Below are 25,211 nucleotides of genomic sequence, written 5' to 3' on the forward strand. Positions count from 1 at the left end.
TATACTTCCTTGCCATGATGTACTGCTGCTCCACAGGCTCAAAAGCAATGAAGTCAACTGGTCACAGACTGAAACCTCTGAAACTATGAGCCAAAGTAAACCTTTTCTCTTTACAAGTTGATTAGATAAGGTATTTTGTTACAGTGATGGAAAGCTCACTAATACAATGATCAATGTAAAATATTCTGTGTAGCTTTATAGCAAAATTTAGACTGAAAACTTGTATTAATTTCACTATGCTTACATGCCTCTTTTTCCTTCTTTGTCTGAAACAAAGTTCATTTTCTTCTAGAGCTGAACCTTTGACTTGGCAACTCCATTCTGAGTGTATACAACAGAATGTGTGCATATGTTCACCAAAAGGCAGGTTCAGGCTGGGGATGCAGCTCAGTGATAGAGCATTTGCCTAGCATATGGGAAGCCCTAAGTTTGATCCCTAGTACTGGGGGAAAAAAAGTGTTCATAGCAGCACTATTTGTAATAATCCAAAACTAGAAAACAACCCTCATATTTATCAATTATAGAATGGATAAATTGTCAAAAACCATCTACAGCAGAATATATACAGTGATGAGAATGAATGAACTACAACTACATGCACGAATATGGATGGATCTCACGAGCATAATACTGTATGAAGAAGCCACACAGTTAAGAATGTATACTGTATTGTTTTATTTATATAAAATTTAAAAACATAAACCAAATCATGGTTATATAAGTCAAGTGGCTAAAATGGGGGTGGTGGCACACACCTGTAATCCCAGAAACTGGGAAGCCTGAGGCAGGAGGACTGCAAGTTCAAAGCCAGCAGGAGTAACTCAGTGAGACTGTTTCAAAATAAAAAGGGCGGGGGATGTAGCTAAGTGGTAGAGTGGCCAAAGTTCAATCCCCAATACCAAAAACAACAACAATAACAAAACAAATAAAAAGCTGAACTGAAAATGATCAATTCATTTTCATAAATCTTCGGAAACTTCAACGTTATTATTTCTGTTTTACAAACGAAGAGTATAAGACGCAGCAGTTGAGCCATTTGCAACTGCTAAATGGTAGAACTGAGATTGTAATTCAGGCCTTCTGATTCTAAACCATCAATTTTACTAAAGTTATCCTCCATGTCCAAAAGAGATGTTTGCTTGGGCCTTGTTTTCCTTACGCTGTCAAATTTGAGTATTTTAAATGTGTCTGTTAGTAACATCTGCTAGGCGCATGCGTCTCTTCCTTTTCCAGCAATAGGGTGGAGGGGAAACGCCTCCTCTTTCCCCTACGCTTGCCTCTTTTGGCCCCGGCGGCTCGCCATCATTGGCGAAGACATTCGCTAGAATGGCGACTGGAACCCCGGATTCGCAAGCACGATTTGGTCAGTCAGTGAAGGGGCTTCTCACTGAGAAAGTGAACACCTGTGGTACCGACGTGATCGCGCTCACCAAGCAAGTGCTCAAGGGGTCCCGCAGCTCCGAGGTGAGGTGGGAGTGGAAGCTGCCGGCCCAGCACTCCGGAACGGGCAGTCTTTCGTAGTTGGGTTCGGTCGACGCGTTGCATCCTGGGGCGTGTAGGCTGTGAACTGGTCGCCCGGGGTGGGGCTGGTCCTTGGAGGGCGCGTGTTGCATTCTGGGGTGTGTAGTCTCTGGGTAGGTCTCCGGCTTAAAGCGAAGAAAAGTGTGATGAGAATCTGCGCTTTTAAAATAGTCCTTAATTGTACATGGGGTTGTCTCTAGTGAAGATCCTGCCCATTCGGCCCCGGAATTTCTGTATCAGCATCCCAGATTTCTTCCACACTTTTGTGCATCGCCAAGGGATTTATTCCTTCCTGATTTGTCTCTTTGATCACATTCTTGGTTTTCTGGGTTTGGTTTGGTTTTCTGGGTTTGGTTTGGTTTTAGAATAGCTTTCTCCTTTGCCCCGTTTTCTCTCTCCATCTTCTGGCTGGTTCCATGAATGGAATTATTTGATGGCTTCTCTCACCAAAAAGCTTTATTTATATACACTGCCTCTCCTTCAAGCAGACCTATCTATTGAGCTAGATATTCACCCAGGAGAAATGAAAATATATGTCCCCATGGACTGGTGAAAGGATGATGAAACGGGTCCAGTGACCCAGCCTCTCCACTCATAGATATTTATTCAAGAGAAGTGAAAACATATGCCCATCATTTTGTTTTGTTTTCTTTTTTGTTCATATTTTGTTCATCATTTTATTGGATAAAACAATCACACATTTAACATAGGTAATATTTCCAGTTTTGCCTTCTTTAAAATGGTGTGTGTGTGTGTGTGAGCGATGAACCCCAAGGCCTCAGGCATGCTAGGCAAGCACTCTACTACTGAGAGCTACATCTCCAGTCCAAATATTATGCCCTTAGCTTTACTGAGAATGGCTTCACACAACCAACCAATCAACAAAACAACTATATGAGAAGGTGCTTGCATGTTTAATTCCTTCTGTTTTTCATGTCTTTTAGATTCCTTTTCTTTTTTAAAAAAGAAAATTGTGTGTGTGTGTATGTGTGTGTATACATACAAATACATATAATTTGGTATAAATCGTCTTGAATTGTTTTTTGGGGAGAAACATGGTACAAATATGTATAGGACTAGGGATGTGGCTTAGTAGTAGAGTACTTGCCCAGCATGTATGAGGCCCTGGGTTTGATCCCCAGCATGACAAAAATAAAAACATGTATAAAACTTAAAAATTGGTAATGTTCATAGTTAACCAAAGGTATTATTGAAAAATCATAATAAACTTACATTTATTGAGCATTTTCTGTGTGCTGGACACTGCTATGTTTTATTTAACTTAAATCATTAAGATGTTATATTGATTAAAAATATATAATTATTGAAAAAGAAGGTACTTTTCTTACATAGAAGATACAGAGAGGATTTTAAATTGTTTTGGGTCATAGCAGCTAGGATTCAAACCTGGTCCTAGGCTCATACTCTTGAATACTGCCTTTCATGTTATTAGCTCAGTTAAGTGATCAAAAAGTTACTGTGCCATCATTGACTGCCCTCATCTTTGCATTCTTCCCCTTATGTATTTTTCACATGGGCTTCTGCTGAAGGATATTTAGATTTGTGTTCATAAATTAAATGTGTGGATTGAGCTAAACTAAAATATAGCCTGCTTTCTGAGATAGGATTAATACATCATCTCTCAATTCTCTGAACTTTGTACTGAATCTGTCTTTCTTTTTTAAAAAAAATATTTTTAGTTGTAGATGGACACAATACCTTTATTTTCTTTTCTTTATTTTTATGTAGTGCTGAAGATCGAACTTAATGCTTCCTACTGAGCTACAGCCCCAGCCCTGTACTGAATCTCTTACATGACACTTACACCATGTTGCCTTTTCTGTACTTGTACCATTTCCTTTATTAGCCTATGAAGTTATTGGAGTGTCTTTCTGATTTTCAGTCCCTTCTAATCCATAGAGATTGCTTCATCAGTCTCCACATAGCTATTTGTTTAATTGACAATTTGCACTTGTAAAACACTCATTCCACAGCATTCATCTAACAAATATTTATTAACAAAGAGTTCCTGCTATATGCCAGGAGCTGTTCTAGGTGCAAGGGATAAACAAAACAAAATTCCTTTACTTAAAAGAGACAGACAATAAATGAAACACACAAAAAATCAAGAGGTGGTAGATGCTATAAAAAAGACTAAATCTGAGAATGAAAAGACCCCCGTTTCCCTGTCCAAGGAGAATCACACAAAACACTGGCTGCAAAAAGCAAGAGGGATTTATTGGGGGACACAGGCGCCTGCGGGTGCCCAGCAGAACCTCAGCCGGAGCTTTGGTGAGCTGGCACACCGGGCTTGGGGATACAGAGATTTTTATAGGGTAAAGGGGCAGTTTTCATGCAGGATAAACAATAGGTTTCTTATTGGTTAATTTTAAACCCAGCCTATAGATTACCTAAAGGGCAAAGTTGTTTTTCACTGTATGTTACTAAAAAAGAACCACATAAAAGCTACATATTTGCACTCTGGTCCTCCTGTTCCTGCTCATTCAGGCATGCCTAGGGACCTGGTCCTTTGTCCTTTCCCAACCGGTTACACCTAACTAATTATCTGAAAAATACCTCTGGTGCCTGCGTAGGTTTGTGACATGCCTTGGTGGTTTTGCAACTAGGCCTGATGTTGTTGGGCTGGGGTCTTTCATTCCCCCCTTTGTCTGGAAACTTGGGAACCAATCATGGTTCCCTCAGTCGTGGGCCTATGTGGGCAGACTCTACATCTTGGCAAACAGTAATCCTCAGGGGACAGTTTTTAACTTTCCAAACTTACCCAAAATTGGCCTCCTAGATCCAACCTGACCTGATTTACTTATCTATTCTGGCTTTGTTTACCCTAATTTTAGAAACTTTATTGCCGTAAGGAGAAGGAGTGAAAAGGGGCGATGGCTCGTTCTGGCTGCTTCAGGCTGAAAAGGGGTGTCGAACATGAGGGGGCTCGATGACAGGGGGAACGACGACATGGGGGGACATGAGTTCCCTTTTCAGTTCCATTTGAGGTCTGGTTGGGGAAAAACAGGTTGTCATCTGGGGATGGGTACCTCTATGAGAGAAACAAAAACCATGAGTACTGAATAAGTGTTGCAGCACCTGGAACGTGTCACTGTACATAAGTTCCCTCCAGTTACCAGGATTGTAAACATATCATTTAACTTTTAGGGTTACAGATGTCCTTTCCCTTAAGACACAGTTTAATAATTTAATATTATCTGATCTTGCAAAATCTTTTTACTAGTATGACCTGTGTCTAATAGAGAAATCTAATTCTGTTACTTAGGGCTGGATAACCATACTAGCAAACACCAAGCCTACCTGTGTAGGTCAGAAATATCTGTGGGCCTTAAACTAAGAACTATTTTGGCAGTTTCTTTTGATAGTTATAGTTTACTTATTTATGGAAGTTACATTTAACTATTATTATTATTTACAATGCACAGGAATAGCTATGTTTTGGCTTTGACTGTCTTTGCTAAGTGTTTAAGATGAAGCAAGTCAAACTGACTTCTGTTTCTATAAGAGTCAGCTGAATTTCTCTGGGAGTCCTCGGGAACTTCACAGCAGCTTCTCAGTTCTGCTAGTGCCATTTGCGCAAGGATGGGTCCAGGCCTTGCTTGACCACGTGGCTTCCCTCGGAAGCATCAGGGATGTCTCCCTTTTCTGATGACCCTCCTCTTCACAGCAAATGCACTGATCGGCTTTCTGTCCTCCACTGGTCTCATTAATCTCCCTGATCAGGAGGTTATGTGGCCTAGAGTTGCAGAGCTCTTTGGAGAAGTACCCTATCCCTGATTCAGACTGACTCAGAGGGCAAGAGCCAAATATTGGTTTTCTTGGCCCTTTAATTTAACTTTAATTTTAAAACTTAATCTTAAACATCTAGCAAATAAGTTTTAACAGCCTTATACTAAGTACTGGGCTTTAGTACCTATCTCTCTATCCTGTAGGTGATAACTCCTTATCTTAAGTTAACCCAGGTTGTGAGTTCTTAAAGCAGTACCTCTTTAAAACATTAACAGGCAATCCTTAGACCATCTAAAAGCAAACTACAAAACAAAACTAGCTAGGATAAAAACATATTTAGTTTATGTAATAGCTACCTTGAATTCTGTCAGAGTTATACATTATAATCCCCTGTTTGAGGTCCTGGCAATCGTGACAAAAAACCAACTTTTGGACACAACCTTAAATGCACTGAAATCTGGCCTACTTCTTTCATAGTCACTTTCACACGAGATGGGACATAGAGCCTTATCTCAAGTAAGGCGGGGCTCATCATAAGTCTTAAATATTATAGTTCTGAAGCTGATCTTTGCTTTGTAGACATCATTTTACAAAGCCTACATAAATTGTTGCTCAAATTTACATGAATATTAGCTAACACAACATAATATCACATCTAAAACATGAATTAAAGAAAGGCTGAAAGCTTTTAACTTTTTGTAGAAAAGTAGCAAAGTACTTTTGTGTTTTTTAATAAAACCTTTACATAGATTAGGCTCTCACTAACTTAAAAATACATTTAAATGTATGGAACTTTACATAACTTATTGATAATAAGTACAGTTATAGAACACAAATGGTATAAATAAATTTTCAACATGTTTTTCTTTTAAGCCTAAAATTACCATACAATTTTAGAACACCAGTTTGATATAATGCTCTTTTTAAAGCTTCTGCCTTACAGACTTGTATACCTGGAAGATATGAACACATTAATGGCACCAATTACATTGATGTTTTATATTAACCAAGTTTAGCTTTTTAAGAAATAACATAGCACAATTCTCTAAAACAACAGCACTTGTTTAACCAGTTGTTTAATTTCTTTAAGATTACTTGCTCAAAAACTTACACAGACCTTTTTTTTATATCATTTACTTAAACTTTTTAATTATTTAACCATATAGACTCTTATCCAGAAATCTAGAACCTTTTAGTTTTTTTTTTTTATCTGTTAACCTCCTTTTGTTCACATTTTGAAACAATACCTGTAAACCTTTGAATCTAAGCAGATTATTTCATAGACATCAACATTTTATTAGGGCCTTTTTGAACACCTAGGAAAACTTATAAGCTTAATTTTAAAGACATCTTTATTTTTATCTGTTTATCCAATTTAAATTGAACCATTTGAATCACGTGAATCAAAGATATTTGGATCCATTTTTAAATTTTTTTTTTCATGAGCACTCCTCATTTGTCAATTTGTCATATCACTGCAGGATATATGGACATACACACATACAGACATACCGACATACAACACATAACAAGAGTGTGCACACATAATAGTGAAGGCCTTGTAGCTTTTCGCAGATGAGATCTCCATTGCAATGTTTCAAAAAACTCCAGTTGATCAAAAATAGAACTTATCAGAAAAACATTAACTTGTCTGTAGGAACAAAATCATGAGCTCAAAAAAAATATAGAATCTAAGAAAAGGCAAAAAAAAGTCCTAGAAAAATTGACCGGCCAGTAATTAGTAAATGCCATACAATTTACTCTTTGGTTTAATCTGGTTTGAGTTCCCATAAAAAGACACTTTTACCCCTTTTTTTTTTTTTTCCCCTTGGGCCTGAGCTCCAAGCTGCTTCTGTTTGCATATTAGCTTAAACCCTGGCTGAGGTCTGGAAGGAACTGGGAAAACCGGAATTCTGAGCAGAAACTTTATGCCTAAGGTATTTTAACCATAAGTCACAATTTATCTTTTTACACTAGAAAAATTTGCTCACACAAAACTGAAAATAGGATCTTTCTTGATAACATAAAGGCCACCATCAGAAGGAGTTTCTTCAGGATCATTAAGCTACTTTCTTTGTTCTGAAGTTTCTAAAGTAATATTAAGTTACATTAAATCGCCTGAAAAATTTTAAAAGAGAACCACACACCACCATGTATATCAAAATTAAGCTTTGAAAATTCCCAAGACTGTTTCTAATTAATGTCATTTCAATAAGCCAGACCAACGTTTTAATTTAACACTTTTTAAAAATTTTACACAGAGAGAAACAGATACCAAATCATAATTTACTATCTTTACCCAAATCAATGCACTGTATACCTAGTGAAATCTCCTTAGGCTACCCAATTCAAAAACTGATAAAAAATAAAACTGAATGATTGGGAGTTACTTGCCAACTTGGAAGTAGAGTTCTTTTAATTTTCTATTCTAAGTATTTAAGTTCTCTGGCATGAATTATCTGAAATCACAAACTAAACAATTACCTAACCCTAACTTTTAACTGCAAGATAGTGCAATACTTTAGAAACCCATTCAGATACCAGATTGTTACAATAAAAAAATTAATTTTTGTTAGACACACATTTAACTTAGATTATCCCCAAGAAACAATCTATAATAACCTTAAAACAGACCAGATAAGGAAAAAAAATCTCTCCCAGGTTTTGAACTTCCATTTAATCATGACTTTTATTAGTGGCTAAAACAGACTATTGAAAGTTACCTATGTACCTTAGAGAACCTGGGCAGATTTTACTAATTATCTCATGTCTTTCTTAGTCCTACAACCTGAATTGCTAACATTTCTGACCTGCGAAGGAAGGGAAGCATCCAGGAGGAATGGATGCGGGGCTGGGAGTGTTGCATGGCCCATACGGAGGCAAATGTGATTGGGGCTTTCCCTCAGTGCCATTCATCTACCGATCACCCTAGATACCCCTGGGGGCTGTCGGAAGGGGGCTCAAGAGAAAGGAACCTTAAGAATTCGTCTGAGAGTAGCCCAGACCAGAATTCCTCAGTTGTTCCAAACTTTTTCCTCCACCTCCACGCATCCGAGGCAGATCGGGATTCCGGACACTGTGTACTCACGCCAATTGCTCTCCAGGCCCAGACAGAAAAGTTGGAAACGGCTTTGGCAGAACCCAACATGCCTGCTCTGTACTGAACAGGTGATTGAGAGCTGCTTAGGCTGAGAAACCTCTCACCCGAGTCTTGTAGAGTGGCGGCTGCACTAATTGCGTTTAAGTAGCCGTCGGGTGCCCACTTTATCCTCCAGAAAGAAAGAGAGAGAAAGATGCACCTCAAACAGACATGGGGTGTGTGCACTTACCTCGGTGTAGAATCTCAGTCTGGGACAGAATTTATGACTGAAAGTTTGGCTCCCATCCCCGAAGCCAATTAATGCTAATTTAATAATGAGGACAGGGTTTTGAGAAAAGTTAAAGCGAGATATCAAAGTTCTTTGATCCCCAGCAGGCATTTCTTAATTGCAGCAGGTGCACTCAGGCCAACTACAGGAAGAAAAGAAAACACTGCTTCCCTAATCTTGCTCACAATTTAGGTTAAAATTTAGCTAAAGTTATCTCCACACCTCTAAGGCAGATTGGAATTTGGGACTCTGCATCGGTCAAACTAAAACAATGCCATCACACTTAACAGAGACACACGGAGACACCCACAAAGACATAGATTCCCTTTCTAGATTTAAACTGAAACAATGAAAGTGGGTGCTGGCCCCAAGCCGACTGGGGCCTTCCCTTCAGACAAGCGAATTGGGGGAGCATCCCCCTCAGATTGGGTCTGACAACACCAGATTGGGAGATTAGTTCTCTTGCTAATGGTCGAGGGTGAGACTCAAAGGGATTGTAATTGATTGTCCCATGTTAGTTTCAGATGAAGGGATTGAATACAGAGACAGAAATAATAACCACAATAACACTGCAATCAGACCAAAGAGAAAGAGCGCTGCGCAACTTCCAAACAGATGGCTTTGGTAGAGCAAAAGTTTCACCATTGCCTACAGATACAGATGGCTTAGATGGAGCAGGAGCTCCACCGTTGCCTACAGATGGCTTAGATGGAGCGGGAGCTCCACCGTTGCCTACAGATGGCTTAGATGGAGCGGGAGCTCCACCGTTGCCTACAGATGGCTTAGATGGAGCGGGAGCTCCACCGTTGCCTACAAAAATCCCTGGGACGTCTCCCAGGGTGGCAGGGGAGAAGTCCGAGTTCGTCAACTCCTTCTCAAGCTGCCCAGAATACAGAGCGACTACGCGTAATCGTACAGATGCAGCGCATAGAAACAAAGTATCAGCCAAGAGTTCCAAACATTACAGACATAAAAGTGACACCAGACAACACGACAGACACGACATGAGCTGGCCAGCTTACCTCCCAGTGATGCCGGGTGGTCCTTGGGCAGGGATCCGGACAGGGTGGGGGAGGAGCAATTATCTCGGTGGGACCTCCAAATGAAAAGACCCCCGTTTCCCTGTCCAAGGAGAATCACACAAAACACTGGCTGCAAAAAGCAAGAGGGATTTATTGGGGGACACAGGCGCCTGCGGGTGCCCAGCAGAACCTCAGCCGGAGCTTTGGTGAGCTGGCACACCGGGCTTGGGGATACAGAGATTTTTATAGGGTAAAGGGGCAGTTTTCATGCAGGATAAACAATAGGTTTCTTATTGGTTAATTTTAAACCCAGCATATAGATTACCTAAAGGGCAAAGTTGTTTTTCACTGTATGTTACTAAAAAAGAACCACATAAAAGCTACATATTTGCACTCTGGTCCTCCTGTTCCTGCTCATTCAGGCATGCCTAGGGACCTGGTCCTTTGTCCTTTCCCAACCGGTTACACCTAACTAATTATCTGAAAAATACCTCTGGTGCCTGCGTAGGTTTGTGACATGCCTTGGTGGTTTTGCAACTAGGCCTGATGTTGTTGGGCTGGGGTCTTTCAAGAATAGAGAATGATGAAAGGCTTCACCTTCAGCAGGGTGGTCAGGAAAGGGCCTCTGGGGAGGTGACATTTGAGCAGACAACGGAATGAAGTGTGGGAGCAAGCTATGTGGATATCTGGAGCAAAATGTCAAATGCAGAGGCCTTGAGGTGAGGGTGAGTATAAGGAATGCAGGGAGTCCAGTGTGCCAGGAGCAGAAAGTGAGGCGACAGGTGCCCACTTAGGCCCACAGCACAGGAGTGCTTGTCACTAATACGCTATTCTCACACACCTGTCCTATCCAGCTGAGTCACATGCTCAGTGAGGATCCATTGTGTTTTTCCTGAACTGTGTGTGTCCCTTATACTTGTTATTGCAGCTACATAATTGAATGTAATCATATGGAAAGATGAATGAAAAAAATAGAGCTGCTATTGCTATGAAAGCTAAAATGAAGATGGGGCTGGGGATATGGCTCAAGTAGTAGAGCGCTCGCCTGGCGTGCATAGGCACTGGGTTCGATCCTTAGCACCATATAAAAATAAAAAATAAAGATATTGTGTCCACTTAAAGCTAAAAAAATAATTATTAAAAAAACTAAGATGAATCAGAAATACTTGTTGCAGATGAGTAGCTAAAACAAACTTATTGAGTTTCCGTGCTCAGATTGTTTTGCAGGTATATTCAAGATGTTCCATTTTAAAGAAGGCAAAGCTGGAAGTCTTAGATGATAGATGTGTTGTTGGTTTATGTAAGAAAATGATGCAGAGTGCTAGTGAGTACATCTGGCCATCAAGGATAAGGCCTTGGCCCTGCATTGCGACAGCCCCTGCATTCCAGGCAGTTGCACGTTCCATCACATTTATCTTCTAAATGTTTCTCAAATCCCCCTTTTTCACATTCTGTGTTTATTGCTTGTCTGAAGTCCTGTCATGTCCGTCCTCTTAACCATTCTGTGTGTCTGTATCCTCCTGCCCCTAGTCCATTCTGCTTACCACACTTCTAAAATAGTAAATCTAATAATGCGATTTTTCTGAAAAATTACATGTAAAATGAGTCTAAATCCTAACCTTTACATCTCAGCTTAGAAGTTGCTTCTTTAGGAAGCCCTCCCTGAATAGCTACCCTCCTAATAAGCTGGACATCCCCGCTCCCACATGCTCCTTAAGTACCCACTGCTTCCCTGTCAACACTTCCCTCAAGATATTTTAGTGCCTATGACTCTGTAGTCCCTCCAAAATTGTGAGCCCCTTATTACTCTTATTCAGAGAACTGGTATATTCTAAGTACTCAAAAAATATTTGTTGAATGAATAAGTGAATGAATAACATATATTTTATTCATATCCTTTCTTTATGCAATTAGTTTGTCACTATCCCCCATCTATAGGTATTTGAATTGTGTTACTTTAAAGTGGCTGTAGAGGGGTTGGGGATATAGCTCAGTTGGTACAGTGCTTGCCTCGAATGCATAAGGTCCTGGGTTCAATCTCCCCACCCCCAAGCAAAGGTGACTGTAGGGATATGGCAGCATCACTCAATGGTATAGTACATGCCCAGCTTGGGCAAGATCCTGGGTTCAATCCGTAGCATTGAAAAAAATAAAAACTAGTGGCCATAGGAGTGGAACACACACTTTCATACATTATTGGTGGGAATGCAAAGTGTCACAACCCTGGTGGAGGGGATTTGGTAATATTGTAGCAAAACTACATATAATAATCATGATTCTATAAGTCTGTCCTAAAGGTAAGCTAACAAAAATGCAGATACATAAGAGTTCTTTGTAACACTTCTTTCAATAGCAAAAGACTGGAAACAGCTGGGTGTAGGAGGCTGAGTTCAAAGCCAGCCTCAGCAATGGCAAGGTGTTAAGCAACTCAGTGAAACTCTGTCTCTAAATAAAGTACAAAATAGGGCTGGGGATGTGGCTCAGTGGTCAAGTACCTCTGAGTTCAATTCCCGATACCAAAAAAAAAAAAAAAAAAAAAAAAAAAAGACTAGAAACAACCCCAAAGACTGGTTGAATAATCTGATACATCTATATAGAGTGGTACTTATAGTTGTAAAAGAATGAAGGAGATTCAATATATTTTGCTGCAGATCAATGTGAGGGTTGTATTATGACATGAAAACAGCAGGGTGTGGAAGAATACATATAGTATGTTACATTTTAAGTAAAAACTGGGAGGGAGTAAATACATATTGTTGGCTCTCTATATCTACAGGTTCTATATCCACAGATTCAATCAATTGCAGATTGAAAATGTAGTTACGTCTGTGATGTTTATGCCTGTACTGAACATGTGCAGACGTTTTCCCCTTGTCATTATTCCCTAAACAATACAGTGTTTGCATAGCATTTACATTGTATTGTGTATTATAAATTGTGTATTATAAATAAGTTGGAGATGATTTAAAGGGTACAGGAAAATGTGTATAGATTATGTGCAAATATTGTGGCTTTTTTTTTGACATGTAATGCATCTGTTTCTTATCTGGACCCAGAAGTAAAAATATCGGCAGTCTATTTCCAACTGTCAGGGAACAGAAGGGAAAGCGCATATCTGCCTGTGATGAAGTGGCTCAGGCCCACTCATACCTAAAGTTTTTTTTTTTGTTGTTGTTGTTTTGGTAGCAACACTTTAAAAAATTTTGTTCTAATTAGGTATACATGACAGTAGAATGCATTTTGATACACTGTACACATATGGAGCATAACTTCTCATTCCTCTGGCTGTACATGGTATTGAGTCACACCAATAGTGTAATCATACACGTATATAGAGTAATAATGTCTGTCTCATTCTACCACCCTTCCCATCCCCACAGCACCACCCCTCTCCCCTCACTCCCCCTGCACAATCCAAAGTTCCTTCATTCTTCACTGCCCACCCACCCGGTGGCATTTTAAATAATGGACTTGAGCTCTACAGAATTCGGTATCCACTGGGGCCGGGGAAACAATCATCTGCAGATACCAAGGGACAACTATACAAGTGTCCTTGTTTTAAAATGGAACAATGGAAAGATAAACGAAAAACTAATAAAAATAGCCATGCATGGAGAGTGGGGGAGGGACAGAGATGGAAGGTTTTTATTTTATTGTTCAGACTTCAGAAGTACATAAAGATTTACTAATTTTTAAACTTAAACTGAAAAGATAAATAAATAAATTAAAGTTTTCCTGGGGGAAGGAATCTGGGAACTACAGCAATACTAATGTTCCTGGTTAATTTGAAATCAGTTCCATTTTCACCAGACTGTCTACCCTAGGGGAACAGGGAGGGCTGATAGGATGCACATTGCATCTTTACAGGGCCGGACTTAGGATGCTGGGAGCAGGGTATACCATGAGGCCAGAAATCTTAGTTGATCTCTGCTTGCCTCTCAGTGTCAACTCAGTCAGCTTTGCTGTGACCTCAGGCCATCCAGCTGAGGCCAAGCTCAGCTTTTCTCTCTTGGTTTCAAGGCCCAGCTATCAGTGAACTCATTAAAATCTGCCTCCACATTTCTCCTTGCTTTTCTTCTCCAACTCCTTCTGGCCATCTTCCAGGTAGTGGTTCCCACTCTAAGCTTGGAGCTTCTTTACAGGACCCCCTCCCCATCCTTTTTATTGTCTTCCTTTTTCCTTTTTTTTTTTTTTTTTGGTGATGCTAGGCTTGTATGCTAGGTAAGAGTTCCAGCACTGAGTTGCATTTCTAGACAGATCCATTCCCCCTGTCTTTTCCAGCCTAGCCTCAACTCCTGCTACCTCACCACTCTCAAACTACCACAAATTCCAAATTTGCTTTTAAAGAATCAAGTCTGAGCCATGCGCAGTGGCACACACCTGTAATCCCAGTAGCTAGGGAGGTGGAGGCAGGAGGATAGTGAGTTCAAAGCCAGCCTCAGCAAAAGCGAGGTGCTAAGCAACTTTGTGAGACCCTGTCTCCAAATAAAATACAAAATATGGTTGGGGATGTGGCTCAGTGGTTGAGTGCCCCAAGTTCAATTCCCAGTTCCATAAAAAAAAAAAAGAATCAGAAGTCAAGTTCTGTCACTGGACTTACAGAGACAACAAAGGTTTCATGCTGATTTCTCTTGACACTTGATGAATAAGCTATGCAGAATGCCCTGTGGTCTTGGAGCATTCAGATTCTCAGGAGGAGGCTTTTGGACAGATGTCAAGCCCATGCCAGAACTGCCACAGTGCCAATGAAATGAATTTTCAATACGAACAAATGGAAAGTTCTTCTCCATTATATTATGAACATTTGTGGTTGTGTTTGATGGAGGAGGGAAGGAGGGAGAGGATGGTGGTGGAACAGTTGCACAGAGAAAATTGCAGGAAGTTTGGAAATTTTGATCATTACCATTTTATTCTTGTCTTCCAGCTGCTGGGTCAGGCAGCTCGAAACATGGTACTACAGGAAGATGCCATCTTGCACTCCGAAGACGTAAGAAATAATTTCTTGTATGATTTGGGTTTAGATACATAGTTGGTGTGGCTACCAGGAAGTGGAATATTCTGCTTCTTTCTCTTTTTATGCAGAGCTTAAGGAAAATGGCAATAATAACAACACATCTTCAGTACCAGTGAGTATTCCCTTTCTAGCAACTGCTTGCGGCAAAACCATCTATAGCCTGCATTCATTGCTTCTGTGCTTCAGCACATTTTCCCCATGGAGGCAGGGTTGGGAGAGAAGTTGAGGTTGGTCAAGGATGAAATTCCTCTGTGGAGAGAGGCCTGACATTTTAGAAGTTGAGTTAGAGGTGAGATCAGGAGCATGGGCCACCTTTTGTGAACCTCCCTCTGTTAATATGAGGACACTTTGGAGGGATATCCTATAATGTCAGAGCCCATACCAGGACTATGCTGGCACTGTGCTTAGCACCTGATATTTGTCAACTGTGCCCAGTGTCTCTCCTGTGGTAACTGCTCCTTCACCAGGGAATCAAGTGTAATGGGAATCTGTGTCTTACAATCCACATGTTACATGGAACCAGCTGCCGAATTTGAGCCATTCTTCTGGTTTGTTGGACCACTCCCTCACTCTGGAGAGTACTGTTACCTCTTTAGTTTAGAATCCACCTTTTTTTTTTTAATATTTGTAGATGGACATCATGTCTTTATTTATTTTTTTATTTTATTTTTTTAGTGAAGTACTGAGAATCAAACCCAGTGCCTCACACATGCTAGGCAAGCTCTCTGCCACTGAGCTACAGTCCCAGCCCTAGAATCCATCTTTTTTTTTTTTATGTACATAACTTGACTTTTAATAAAAAACCTTTCCCCTTATGAAAACATAATTTTTGCATTATAGATAAATAAGAAGTTACAGAAAAGCATGTAAAAGAACATCAAAAATCATTTTTAGTAGTATCATCCATTGGTAATTACTTTTGATATTTCTGAGCATTTCTTTTGAAATCATTTTATGAAATGTTAGGGTTATGTGGAAGTTGGAATGAGCTGCTCAATTTAGCAGCTGTTTATGAATTCCTTAGTAGTATAAAGGGAGTTTTGCTGTGGGAGAAGAGATGTCCAGATCCCCCTCCTCATCACCCCCACAAAGACACTAAAATGCAGCTTCATTGGTAGAATAGGAAAAGGGCATTAATGTTCTTAGGAAATTATCATCTGCAAGGACCTAAAGTTTATTCAACAACTTCCCTTTACTTACTATAGTAACACTGATTGATGGTAATTATTATTATAAACAGTATTATTATTTTATAGGAAGGGACATATAGATCTATGGAAGAACTTTGTGGCAACTGCTTCAAGAGTCCTGTGAAAGGAATTCTTCTCTTTTTCTATTGATCATTTCTGACCTCCTCTGTGGTTATATTAATCTGTATGATATGTTTATATATTTCTCATTTTTATAATGCATTGTAAAAGATTTGGTGGCATAATCAGGGTTTCAGAGGTTAGGTTTTCTAAAGTCAGACAGTTTAAAGGAGATGGGGTAAGATGTGGTGTCTTTGTTTAGACTGCTGTGGTAGAATACTATAGTCTGGTGGTTTAAACAAATGTTTAGTTTGCACAGTTCTGGAGCCTGGGAGTCTGAGATCAAGGTTTCCGTGTGGTTGGGTTCTTGGTGAAGGCCTTCCTCTTATTTCACAGATGGTCATCTTCTCATTGTATCCTCATGTGGCGGGAAGAAAAATCATGTCTCTTTTCCAATGGGAACTATTCCTATGCATGAGAGATGATTACACAACACCTTCATGTCTTAAATACCTCCCAAAGCCCTCACCCCTAATGTCATCACATTGGGAGATGAGGATTTCTTTCTTTTTTTATTTTTTACATACATGACAATAGTGGAATGTATTACACTCATTATTACCCATTACAGCACAAGTTTTCATAACTCTGAATATAAAGTATGTTCATGCCAAATTATGCCATTGTACATGTACTCTTTTTTTTGCATTACAATTCTTAATATACATATATACCACAATTTTTCATATCTCTGTTTGTATATAAGGTATACTGAAACCGACTTCAAAACTTCTTATATGTATTTTGTATAATGATGACCATCATCTTCCCCCAATCTTGCTATTCCCCTTCCCCCTCCCTTTCCCTCCCACCCTTCTTCCCTCTCTAGAAATAATCATCCTCCCATGCTCTCCCTTCCTGTTCCACTTTGAGTCTCCCCCCTTATATCAGAGAAAATATTTGGCGTTTGTTTTTTAGAATCCATTTTTTTTAGCAGCTCTGCACTCAGATAAGAATCCCTTATAATAATCTTTGGAGAGGATGGACAGAAATATAGAGTGAAATATAGAGCTGGAAATTTGTTCTGCCTGTATATATCTGTATATATCATAAATAACTTCTACTAGTTCACCAGGTTTTCTTATGTTTATTTTCCTCTTTCATTTTCTGATTTAGGCAAGAAGCTATTCAGAAGAAGTAAGTAATCCCAAAAGCGGGGAGTGGGGGGCCAATTAAAGCAGGCTGGAGAATTGTACTGCTTTACCCAGGATCAGTGTAAAATTCTGGTTGACATATGCCCTTAAATTGGCATGCTCTGAGATAGCTCATTTAGGACTTAAAGATCACAGTATATCTATGGTGTGGCAGCACATGCCTTTGGCCAGGCTTAGCAGTTGAGTAAGACCCTAAGCAATTTAGCAAGATCCTGTCTCAAAATAAAAAATGAAAAATGTCTAAGAATATAGCTCAGTGGGAAAGTGCCCCTGGGCTTAATCCCCATTACCAAAAAAATAAAAACAAAAACAAAACCAGTGTATTTCAGGTCTGGGGATCTAGCTCAGTGGTAGAACACTTGCCTAGCATGTGTGATCCTGGATTTAATCCCCTGTACTACAAACAACAACAGAAATTTTCAAAGGCATATAGTAACTCAATTCACTGCTAGTAAGGGCATTCTAAAAGTTACAGGGTATAGACCCAACTTTAAGGAATTAAAAAAAAAAAAAACCTTTTACATTGGTAAAATTCATTAAGTAGAGTAAAAGTGCTAAAGTCATTAAATAGATTGGCTTTTTTTTGTTTGTTTGTGTGATATTGGAGATTGAAACCAAAGCCTCCTGTGTGCTAGGTGAGTGCTACCAAGCTACATCCCTAGCCCTTTTTATTTTATTTTGAGACAGGATCTTCCTAAGTTACCTAGGCTCACCTTGAACTTGTGATCTTCCTGTCTTAGCCTCCTGAGTAGCTGGGATTATAGTTGTGTGAACAGCACTAGATGGTTTTGCAAACCTTTCTTAAAAGCTTCAACATTTTTTTCCCCTTGAGATGGGTTCTCACTATGTTGCCCAGGCTGGCCTCAAATTCCTGGGCTCAAGTGATCCTCCTGCCTCAGCCTTCTAAGAAGCTGGGACTACAGGTACATGTCACTACATCTAGTTTATAAATGAAACACTTCTAGGTATCTGTGGTATGGCAGCACATACACCTAGAAGTATTGGTATTGGTTCCACCAATATGAATTTTGATTTATCTGTAACAATATTTATGCATTAAAGAATAAATAGATTATACAAAGAAAATCTTTATTGCTCATTTCAGATAAACCCTTTCTCTATTCTAATTTCTAGTGTTGAACAGTCATCAGATCTACAGGACCAGTTGAATCACCTGTTAAAATAGAATGGCATATAAGAGGGGAACAGCACTTCTTTGCCTGATGCTAAGGAGGATTGTCTTATACAACTTTTGGGCTGTGGGTTTGATTTTCCATTTCATCTCAACGTTGCATTTGAAAAAAATTTGTTGATGTATGGTTTCTCCTGAAAAGAAGTTGACAGCATAAAACTTCTACTGTGAACCATGAAAATAATTAATATTTTTTCTTTTAGATCATTCAGGATACATTTTTATTTCGTGAATATTAATAGGTAATGAATAATGATAGGTAATACCTGTTGACTTGTTCTTTTCTTTTCTATTAACTCAGAGAAGATACTTATCTTATTTGTTGTAGCAAATTCCTAAATGAAAATTAGGTAAATGGTAATCATATCTGGCCAGCTGTAGCCTCTTGCCTTGACCTGCATTCCGTGGGTTCCTTTGTTGTTGTGATTCTTGATTAAATGACCTTGGTTCATTTTGTAATTTTGCTAATTATCAGCAAGTTCACTTGTACGACGTCATTGCCAAATGTGAAGGGAGATGAATTACTATGAGTGATTGTGGCACAGGATTGTACCACGATGAAAACCTTAATATTTGTAGGTATTTACCTATGTTCATTAGATTCTTCTTGTTAATTGACATTCCCATTATCTATAGGAATACTTTGTTTGAAGTTAATTTGGGACTATCCTATTCTAAGGAATTGAGAGAAAGCTGACATGAGAAAGTGTCTTCTCTGTTAAAAAAAAAAAAGCAAATTCAATCCAATTTAATTCATATTATATAATACCAAGTTAACAGATAAAATTACATATGTCTCTCTTTATACACGTATGTATGTATACACTTGTGAAGAATCTGAAAAATCAATTACTTAAGCATTAATTCTATAAACTTTTACTAACAATTATTTTTAAATGTAAACAGGCTCTACATACCTTTAAAAAAGAAAAAAAAAACTTAAGTCCAACTATTACAAGAAGTGGTAAAATACTTAAGACAAAAAACATTAAAATGGAGGTATGATCTATGTTTGCTTTGTGTTAGAACAAATGTTAAAGAAGCAGTGATTAGCTGGACATGGTGATACATGCCTGTAATTCCAGCGATTCAGGAGTCTAAGGCAGAAGGATTGCAACTTTGAGGCAACTCAGCAACTTAGTGAAGCCCTAAGTGATTTAGTGAGACCCTGTCTCAAAATAAAAAATAAAAAGAGCTGGGAATGTGGCTCAGTGGTAAAGCATCCCTGGGTTCAATTCCCAGTAAGGAAAAGAAAAGAAACAGTGATTGCTTATATTGTATCCAATAAGATAAATTTCATAGTAAACATTGTAATAGTAAAGGTATATAGGGCTGGGATTGTAGCTCAGAGGTAGAGCACTGGCCTACCATGTGTGAGGCACTGGGTTCGATCCTCAGCACCACATAAAAATAACTAAATAAATATATGTCCACCTATAACTAAAAAATAAAATATTAAAAAAATAGTTAAAGGTATATAATGAAAATCTAGTAGTGAAATCAGTCACTTTAAAAAAACATAATGCCAAAATATATGAAAGAAAATAAACAGATAACCAGAAATGTGAGAGCAATAGAAAATGTTACATAATTTTTTTATAGAAATAAATAACATAGATAGAATTCACTAGTGATCAAAAACATGGATACAAAAAATACTTCATTAGGCAACATAAGTCATAGTGGATATGCTGGAAGATAATTGTTTTTGTTGTTGTCAATGGACCTTTATTTTGCTTATTTATATGCAGGGCTGAGAATCAAACCCAATGCCTCACATATGCTAAGTAAGTGCTCTACCACTGAGCTACAAACCCAGCCCAAAGATATTTTTTAAGTAATGAAAATTCAAATTTCATGGAAGAAAATTTACATGATGACATTAGGCAATACTAGAAGAAAAAAAAATTATGTTTTAAATCTTTGTATTAGATCTAGGAGCGGTGGTGTATTCCTGTCTGAGGTTGAGGCAGGAGGATCACAGTTTGAGATCAGCCTGGGCAGATCTTAGGGGGATAACAGTGGAAATAATATTTTTTCCCAATGAATATACAGTTAGAATTTGGAAAGAAATAAAAATGGAAATAATAAAACTAAGCTCAAATGACAAAGATTTAGAAAAAATTATAAAACAATTATTAAGAAGTTGTTATGGATCAAATTGTTAAAGTGTCAGCTCAACCATAAAAGTACAAATTGGTAAATTTATAGTTGAATAGGAGATATTTAAAATAAATTAAAACTTTTTTTAAAGATTTTTTTTTAAAGAGAGAGAGAGAGAGAGAATTTTAATATTTATTTTTTAGTTTTCAGCAGACACAACATCTTTGTTTGCATGTGGTGCTGAGGATCGAACCTGGGCCACACGCATGCCAGGCAAGCGCGCTACCGCTTGGGCCACATCCCCAGCCCTTAAAATAAATTAATTAGATTTGAAAAAATTTATCTCAGCTTGATACTAGAATTTGATTAATTTCAAAATGTCTGACTCTTTAAAAAATATATTACAAAAATGATATTTAAAAAATAGAATGTTTCCCGATTGGTTATGAGAAATACCATAATCGATAAACTGCCAAAGAATAATCACAGGTCATTTGCTTATGATAGTGCTTTCCTGTGGCTTTTCCAAGCTATTAAAGCATAAATTCTTTCCATATACTCCCAAAATAGTAAAAATAATAGTTAAGATACCAATTTACATGCTGAAGTAAATATGATTTTTACTTAAAAAAAATTTTTTTAGATGTTGATGAACCTTTACTTTATTCATTTATTTGTATGCAGTTCTGAGAATCAAACCTAGTACCTCACACATGCTAGGCAAGTGCTCTACCACTAAGCCACAACCCCACCCCATGATTTTGATTTTTAATCAAAGAAATAAAAAGCAGATAAAGTAAGAAAATTTAGGAGATTTTTATTTATTTATATTGGTGTAAAATCCTTTTAAAATCTTTAAAATAATTGAATAAAGAAATTTTGAAGAATTATTCAAGCAATTCCAGAAGTACAAAGTTGATATAACAGTTACCAAACACATTACACTAATAAGAAATAATAAAATCTTTATCAGTGTAATGTATACTGAAAAGGCACTTAAAATTCAACTATCTCAAATGAAACTAAATGAAAAAAAATTCTAAAAGAGCATCTTTTTTAGTTGTAGATGGACACTATACCTTTATTTTATTTTTATATTTATTTTTTAGTTGTATTTGGACACAATACCTTTATTTATTTATTTATTTATTTTTATGTGGTGCTGAGGATCAAACCCAGGGCCTGGCACCTGCTAGGCAAGCACTCTACCACTGAGCTACAGCCCCAGCCCAAAAAAGAGCATGTTTTAAAAACCTAAGAACAAACATAATATTTGGTGAAGAAGAAAGAATCACAGAACTTTGAAAATTAGAGATGTAAAGGACTATAAAACTGTTACATTCTGGTAATGTTTTGCAAATGAAAAACACCCCCAGGGAGACGAAATGACTTATCCAAGGTCATTAGCTTGATGAAGGTCTTTTAACCACTAGCCTAGCTTCTGTTACCTGTTACTTTTCTTATAAGTAGAAACAAGCATGTTATCTGTCATGTCTTGCCTTTAACATAATAAAAAACTTGTCCAAAAGGAAAGGATGTTAGAAGTGACCAACTCTAATCTATCTGTCCTTGCTGCTGCAATTTGTAGGGGGCAAGCATTCTGGTGCTCATCCAGCTTCTGCTTAATGCTTCCAGTGTTTGAGAAATCCCTGGATGCTGGCCATTTTGGAAAGCTCTACTTCTTGAAAGATGAGTCTATGTACTAAAACAAAAATCTGCCTTTCTGGGATTGTCAGACCAGTAGTTTCTAAGGTGCACAAGGTAAGAGAAGAAAAGATGAAAAAAAATATATATATACATATGTGTGTGTATGCATACGTAATATATATATATATATATATATATATATGTGTATGTATATACGTATATGTATATATATTTTGGTTCTGGGGATTGAACATAGGAGTACTTTACCACTGAGCTACATCCCCAGTCCTTTTTATTTTTTATTTTGAGACAGGGTTTTGCTCACTTGCTGAGCATCTCCCTAAGTTGCTTAGAGTCTGGCCACACATTGTAATCTTCCTACCTCAGCCTCCCTGTTTATTATTTGTTTATTTATTGGTACCCAGTATTAAACTCATGGGCACTCAACCACTGAGCCTCATCCCCGGCCCTATTTTGTATTTTATTTAGAGACAGGATCTCCGTGAGTTGCTTAGCGCCTTGCTGAGTCGCTGAGGCTGGCTTTGAACTCCTCCTATCTTAGCCTCCCTAGCCTCTGGGATTACAGGCATGTACCACCTCACCTGGCAATTATCGTTTTTTAAATTAGTTTTTGTGCCAGGTGTGGCAGCACAGAGCTATAATCCCAGGGATTTAGGAGGCTGAAGCAGGAGGATTCCAAGTTCAAGGCCAGCCTCAACAATTTAGTGACTCTGTCTCAAATTAAAAAAAAAAAAAAAAAAAAGGACTGGGGATGTAGCTCAGTGGTAAAGCATCCCTCGGTTGAATACCCAGTACCAAAAATAAAGGATAAAAAATTAGCTTTTGGGGCTGGGGCTGTGGCTCAATGGCAGAACGCCTGCCTCGCACATATGAGGCACTGGGTTCAATCCTCAGCACCACATAAAAATAAAAAAACAAAATAAAGATATTGTGTCCATCTATAACTAAAAAAATATTTTTTAAAAAAATTAACTGTGGGGGCTGGGGATGTGGCTCAAGCGGTAGCGCGCTCGCCTGGCATGCGTGTGGCCCGGGTTCGATCCTCAGCACCACATACCAACAAAGATGTTATGTCTGCCGAGAACTAAAAAATAAATATTAAAAATTCTCTCTCTCTCTCTCTCTCTCTCTCTCTCTCTCTCTCTCTCTCTCTCTCTCTCCCCTCTCTCACTCTCTCTTTAAAAAAAAAATTAACTGTGGCTAATATTTACAATAGGGCTTAATATGAGATTTAGTTTATGTAGTGTACAAATAATTTAGTTTAGGTACTATACAGATAATTAGCATATCTGCCATTTAGTAGGGGTATTAAAAAAAATAATGAATGTGGCTTGGGAGGCTGAGACAGGAGGATCACAGGTTCAAAACCAGCTTCAGCAACAGGGAGGCACTAAGCAACTCAGTGAGACCCTGTCTCTAAATAAAATACAAAATAGGGCTGGGGATGTGGCTCAGAGGTTGAGTGTCCCTGAGTTCAATCCTCAGTACCCACTCCCCAAAATAAATAAATAAATAAAAATAAAGAATGAAACAAGGGTTGTGGATGTAACTCAGTGGTAGAGCACTTGCCTAGTATGTGCAAGACCCTGAGTTTGATCTTCAGCATGACAAAAAATGGAAGAAAAACAAAAACAAACCTGTCGATGAGGCACTGACCAATCAGAATGGCTCACAGTCTCAATCTGGTCCAAAATCAGCTCAACACACCAGATACCCTGAGGGAGAAGTGGGAATAACTCATTTTAAGTTTGTGGTAATTTGCTTAACTGCATTATCTGTGTGTGGTTAAATATTATCAAATGGTTCTTATAAAATGAAGAAAGACTAAACCACAGACTGAAGATAATATAATAAAGCAAGCCCAACTGAAAATGATAGAGCCCTCTCTTTAACCTCCTTCCTGTGTTAATTAATCTTTTCCTATAAGAAAAAGCTGCTTCTTTTTTTTTTTTTTTTTTTTTTTTTGGTAACAGGGATTGAACCCAGGGCACTTAACCACTGAACAACATCCCCAGTCCTTTTTAAACATATTTTATTTTGAGATAAGATCTTCCTAAGTTGCTTAGGGCCTCACTAGTTGCTAAGGGTGGCTTTGAACTTACAATTCTCCCCCTTCAACCTCCCCAGCTGCTGGGATTACAGGTGTGTGCCACCACAGCCCACTAAAAGCTTCTATTTTTAACAAGGAGTGAGAAAGTAACTGCTTTTCTAAAGGAACTCATTCTATGGAGAGAATATTTTGAAAAGTAATTATTGAGGACTGTTTCCACCATTACATAATTTCTAGAAAGAGATACCTATATAGATGTTCCTTTTATGAACTTAGTAGTTGTAAAGGGCTGGAGGTGTAGCATTTGCCTAGCATGTGCAAGGTCCTGGGTTCAATCCCCAGCTCCAGCAAAAATGAAAATGTACTAGCTTAATTTTAACAAACCTTTTATGTACTGGCAAATGAGACTGAAAAGTGAATGTAATTTAGCAAGAGTCCACTTTTTTACAGAGGTACTCTTTCACTTGGACCCCCCTGCCTCCGCACCGTCCTGATGATGGAAATGCTTGTTGCAACCACAAAAGGAAATGAGATATATAAATATAATGGTCGGCAATACCAGGAAAACACAGGTGACCCGACCAAAAATTACTATAGGTGAAAGTGAACTTAACAAAATTGCTTTCCTAAATTAAGAATGGCTACATACTGTGTGATTCCATCTACAGGACATCTGGAAAATGTCCTATAGGGAGGGGAACAGATCTGTGGGTGCTTAGGAGCTGAGGGTGAGAGGAGGGAATTTACCACAAAGGGGCACAGAGAAACTGGTATGAGAACTTTTAACCTTGGTGACAGTGATGTACAAGTTTGTCAGAATTCATAGAACTGTACGCTGAAGAAAGGTGAATTTGGTCGAGTGTAAATTTTATCTCAATAAACCTGACTTAAAAAACAGATTGTGGAAAGGCGATTTCATTCCCGAAAGGAGGTGGAATCCTTCTCTGTCTCTGGGTATTCGATGAAGGCAGCATATGTGCTCCTGTAAATGAAGAATCACAGCGGAGCAGACAGCAGATGCTGTAACCACCAAAGGCAACCTCCGCGACTGGCTCCAGC

General features: G+C 38.4%; 1 protein-coding gene across 1 annotated transcript; it reads left to right on the forward strand.

The window, feature by feature from the left end:
* Positions 1-670: 670 nt before the first annotated feature.
* Borcs7 (BLOC-1 related complex subunit 7) lies at positions 671-25,049 on the forward strand. The gene is made up of 5 exons (XM_026401158.2): positions 671-1,464; positions 14,586-14,648; positions 14,744-14,787; positions 17,102-17,122; positions 18,274-25,049. Exons 1-5 carry the CDS (start codon positions 1,327-1,329, stop codon positions 18,323-18,325), a joined length of 318 nt encoding a protein of 105 aa, XP_026256943.1. The 5' UTR covers positions 671-1,326; the 3' UTR covers positions 18,326-25,049.
* Positions 25,050-25,211: the final 162 nt, after the last annotated feature.

Source organism: Urocitellus parryii, chromosome 5 (genome assembly GCF_045843805.1).
Source record: "Urocitellus parryii isolate mUroPar1 chromosome 5, mUroPar1.hap1, whole genome shotgun sequence".
NCBI classification, from domain to species: Eukaryota; Metazoa; Chordata; class Mammalia; order Rodentia; family Sciuridae; genus Urocitellus; species Urocitellus parryii.

Coding starts and splice junctions, on each gene's coding strand:
- Borcs7 (XM_026401158.2), top strand. CDS start 1,327: ATGGCGACTGGAACCCCGGATTCGCAAGCACGATTTGGTCAGTCAGTG. Junction 1,465..14,585: donor AGGGGTCCCGCAGCTCCGAG/GTGAGGTGGGAG, acceptor CTTGTCTTCCAG/CTGCTGGGTCAGGCAGCTCG. Junction 14,649..14,743: donor CCATCTTGCACTCCGAAGAC/GTAAGAAATAAT, acceptor CTTTTTATGCAG/AGCTTAAGGAAAATGGCAAT.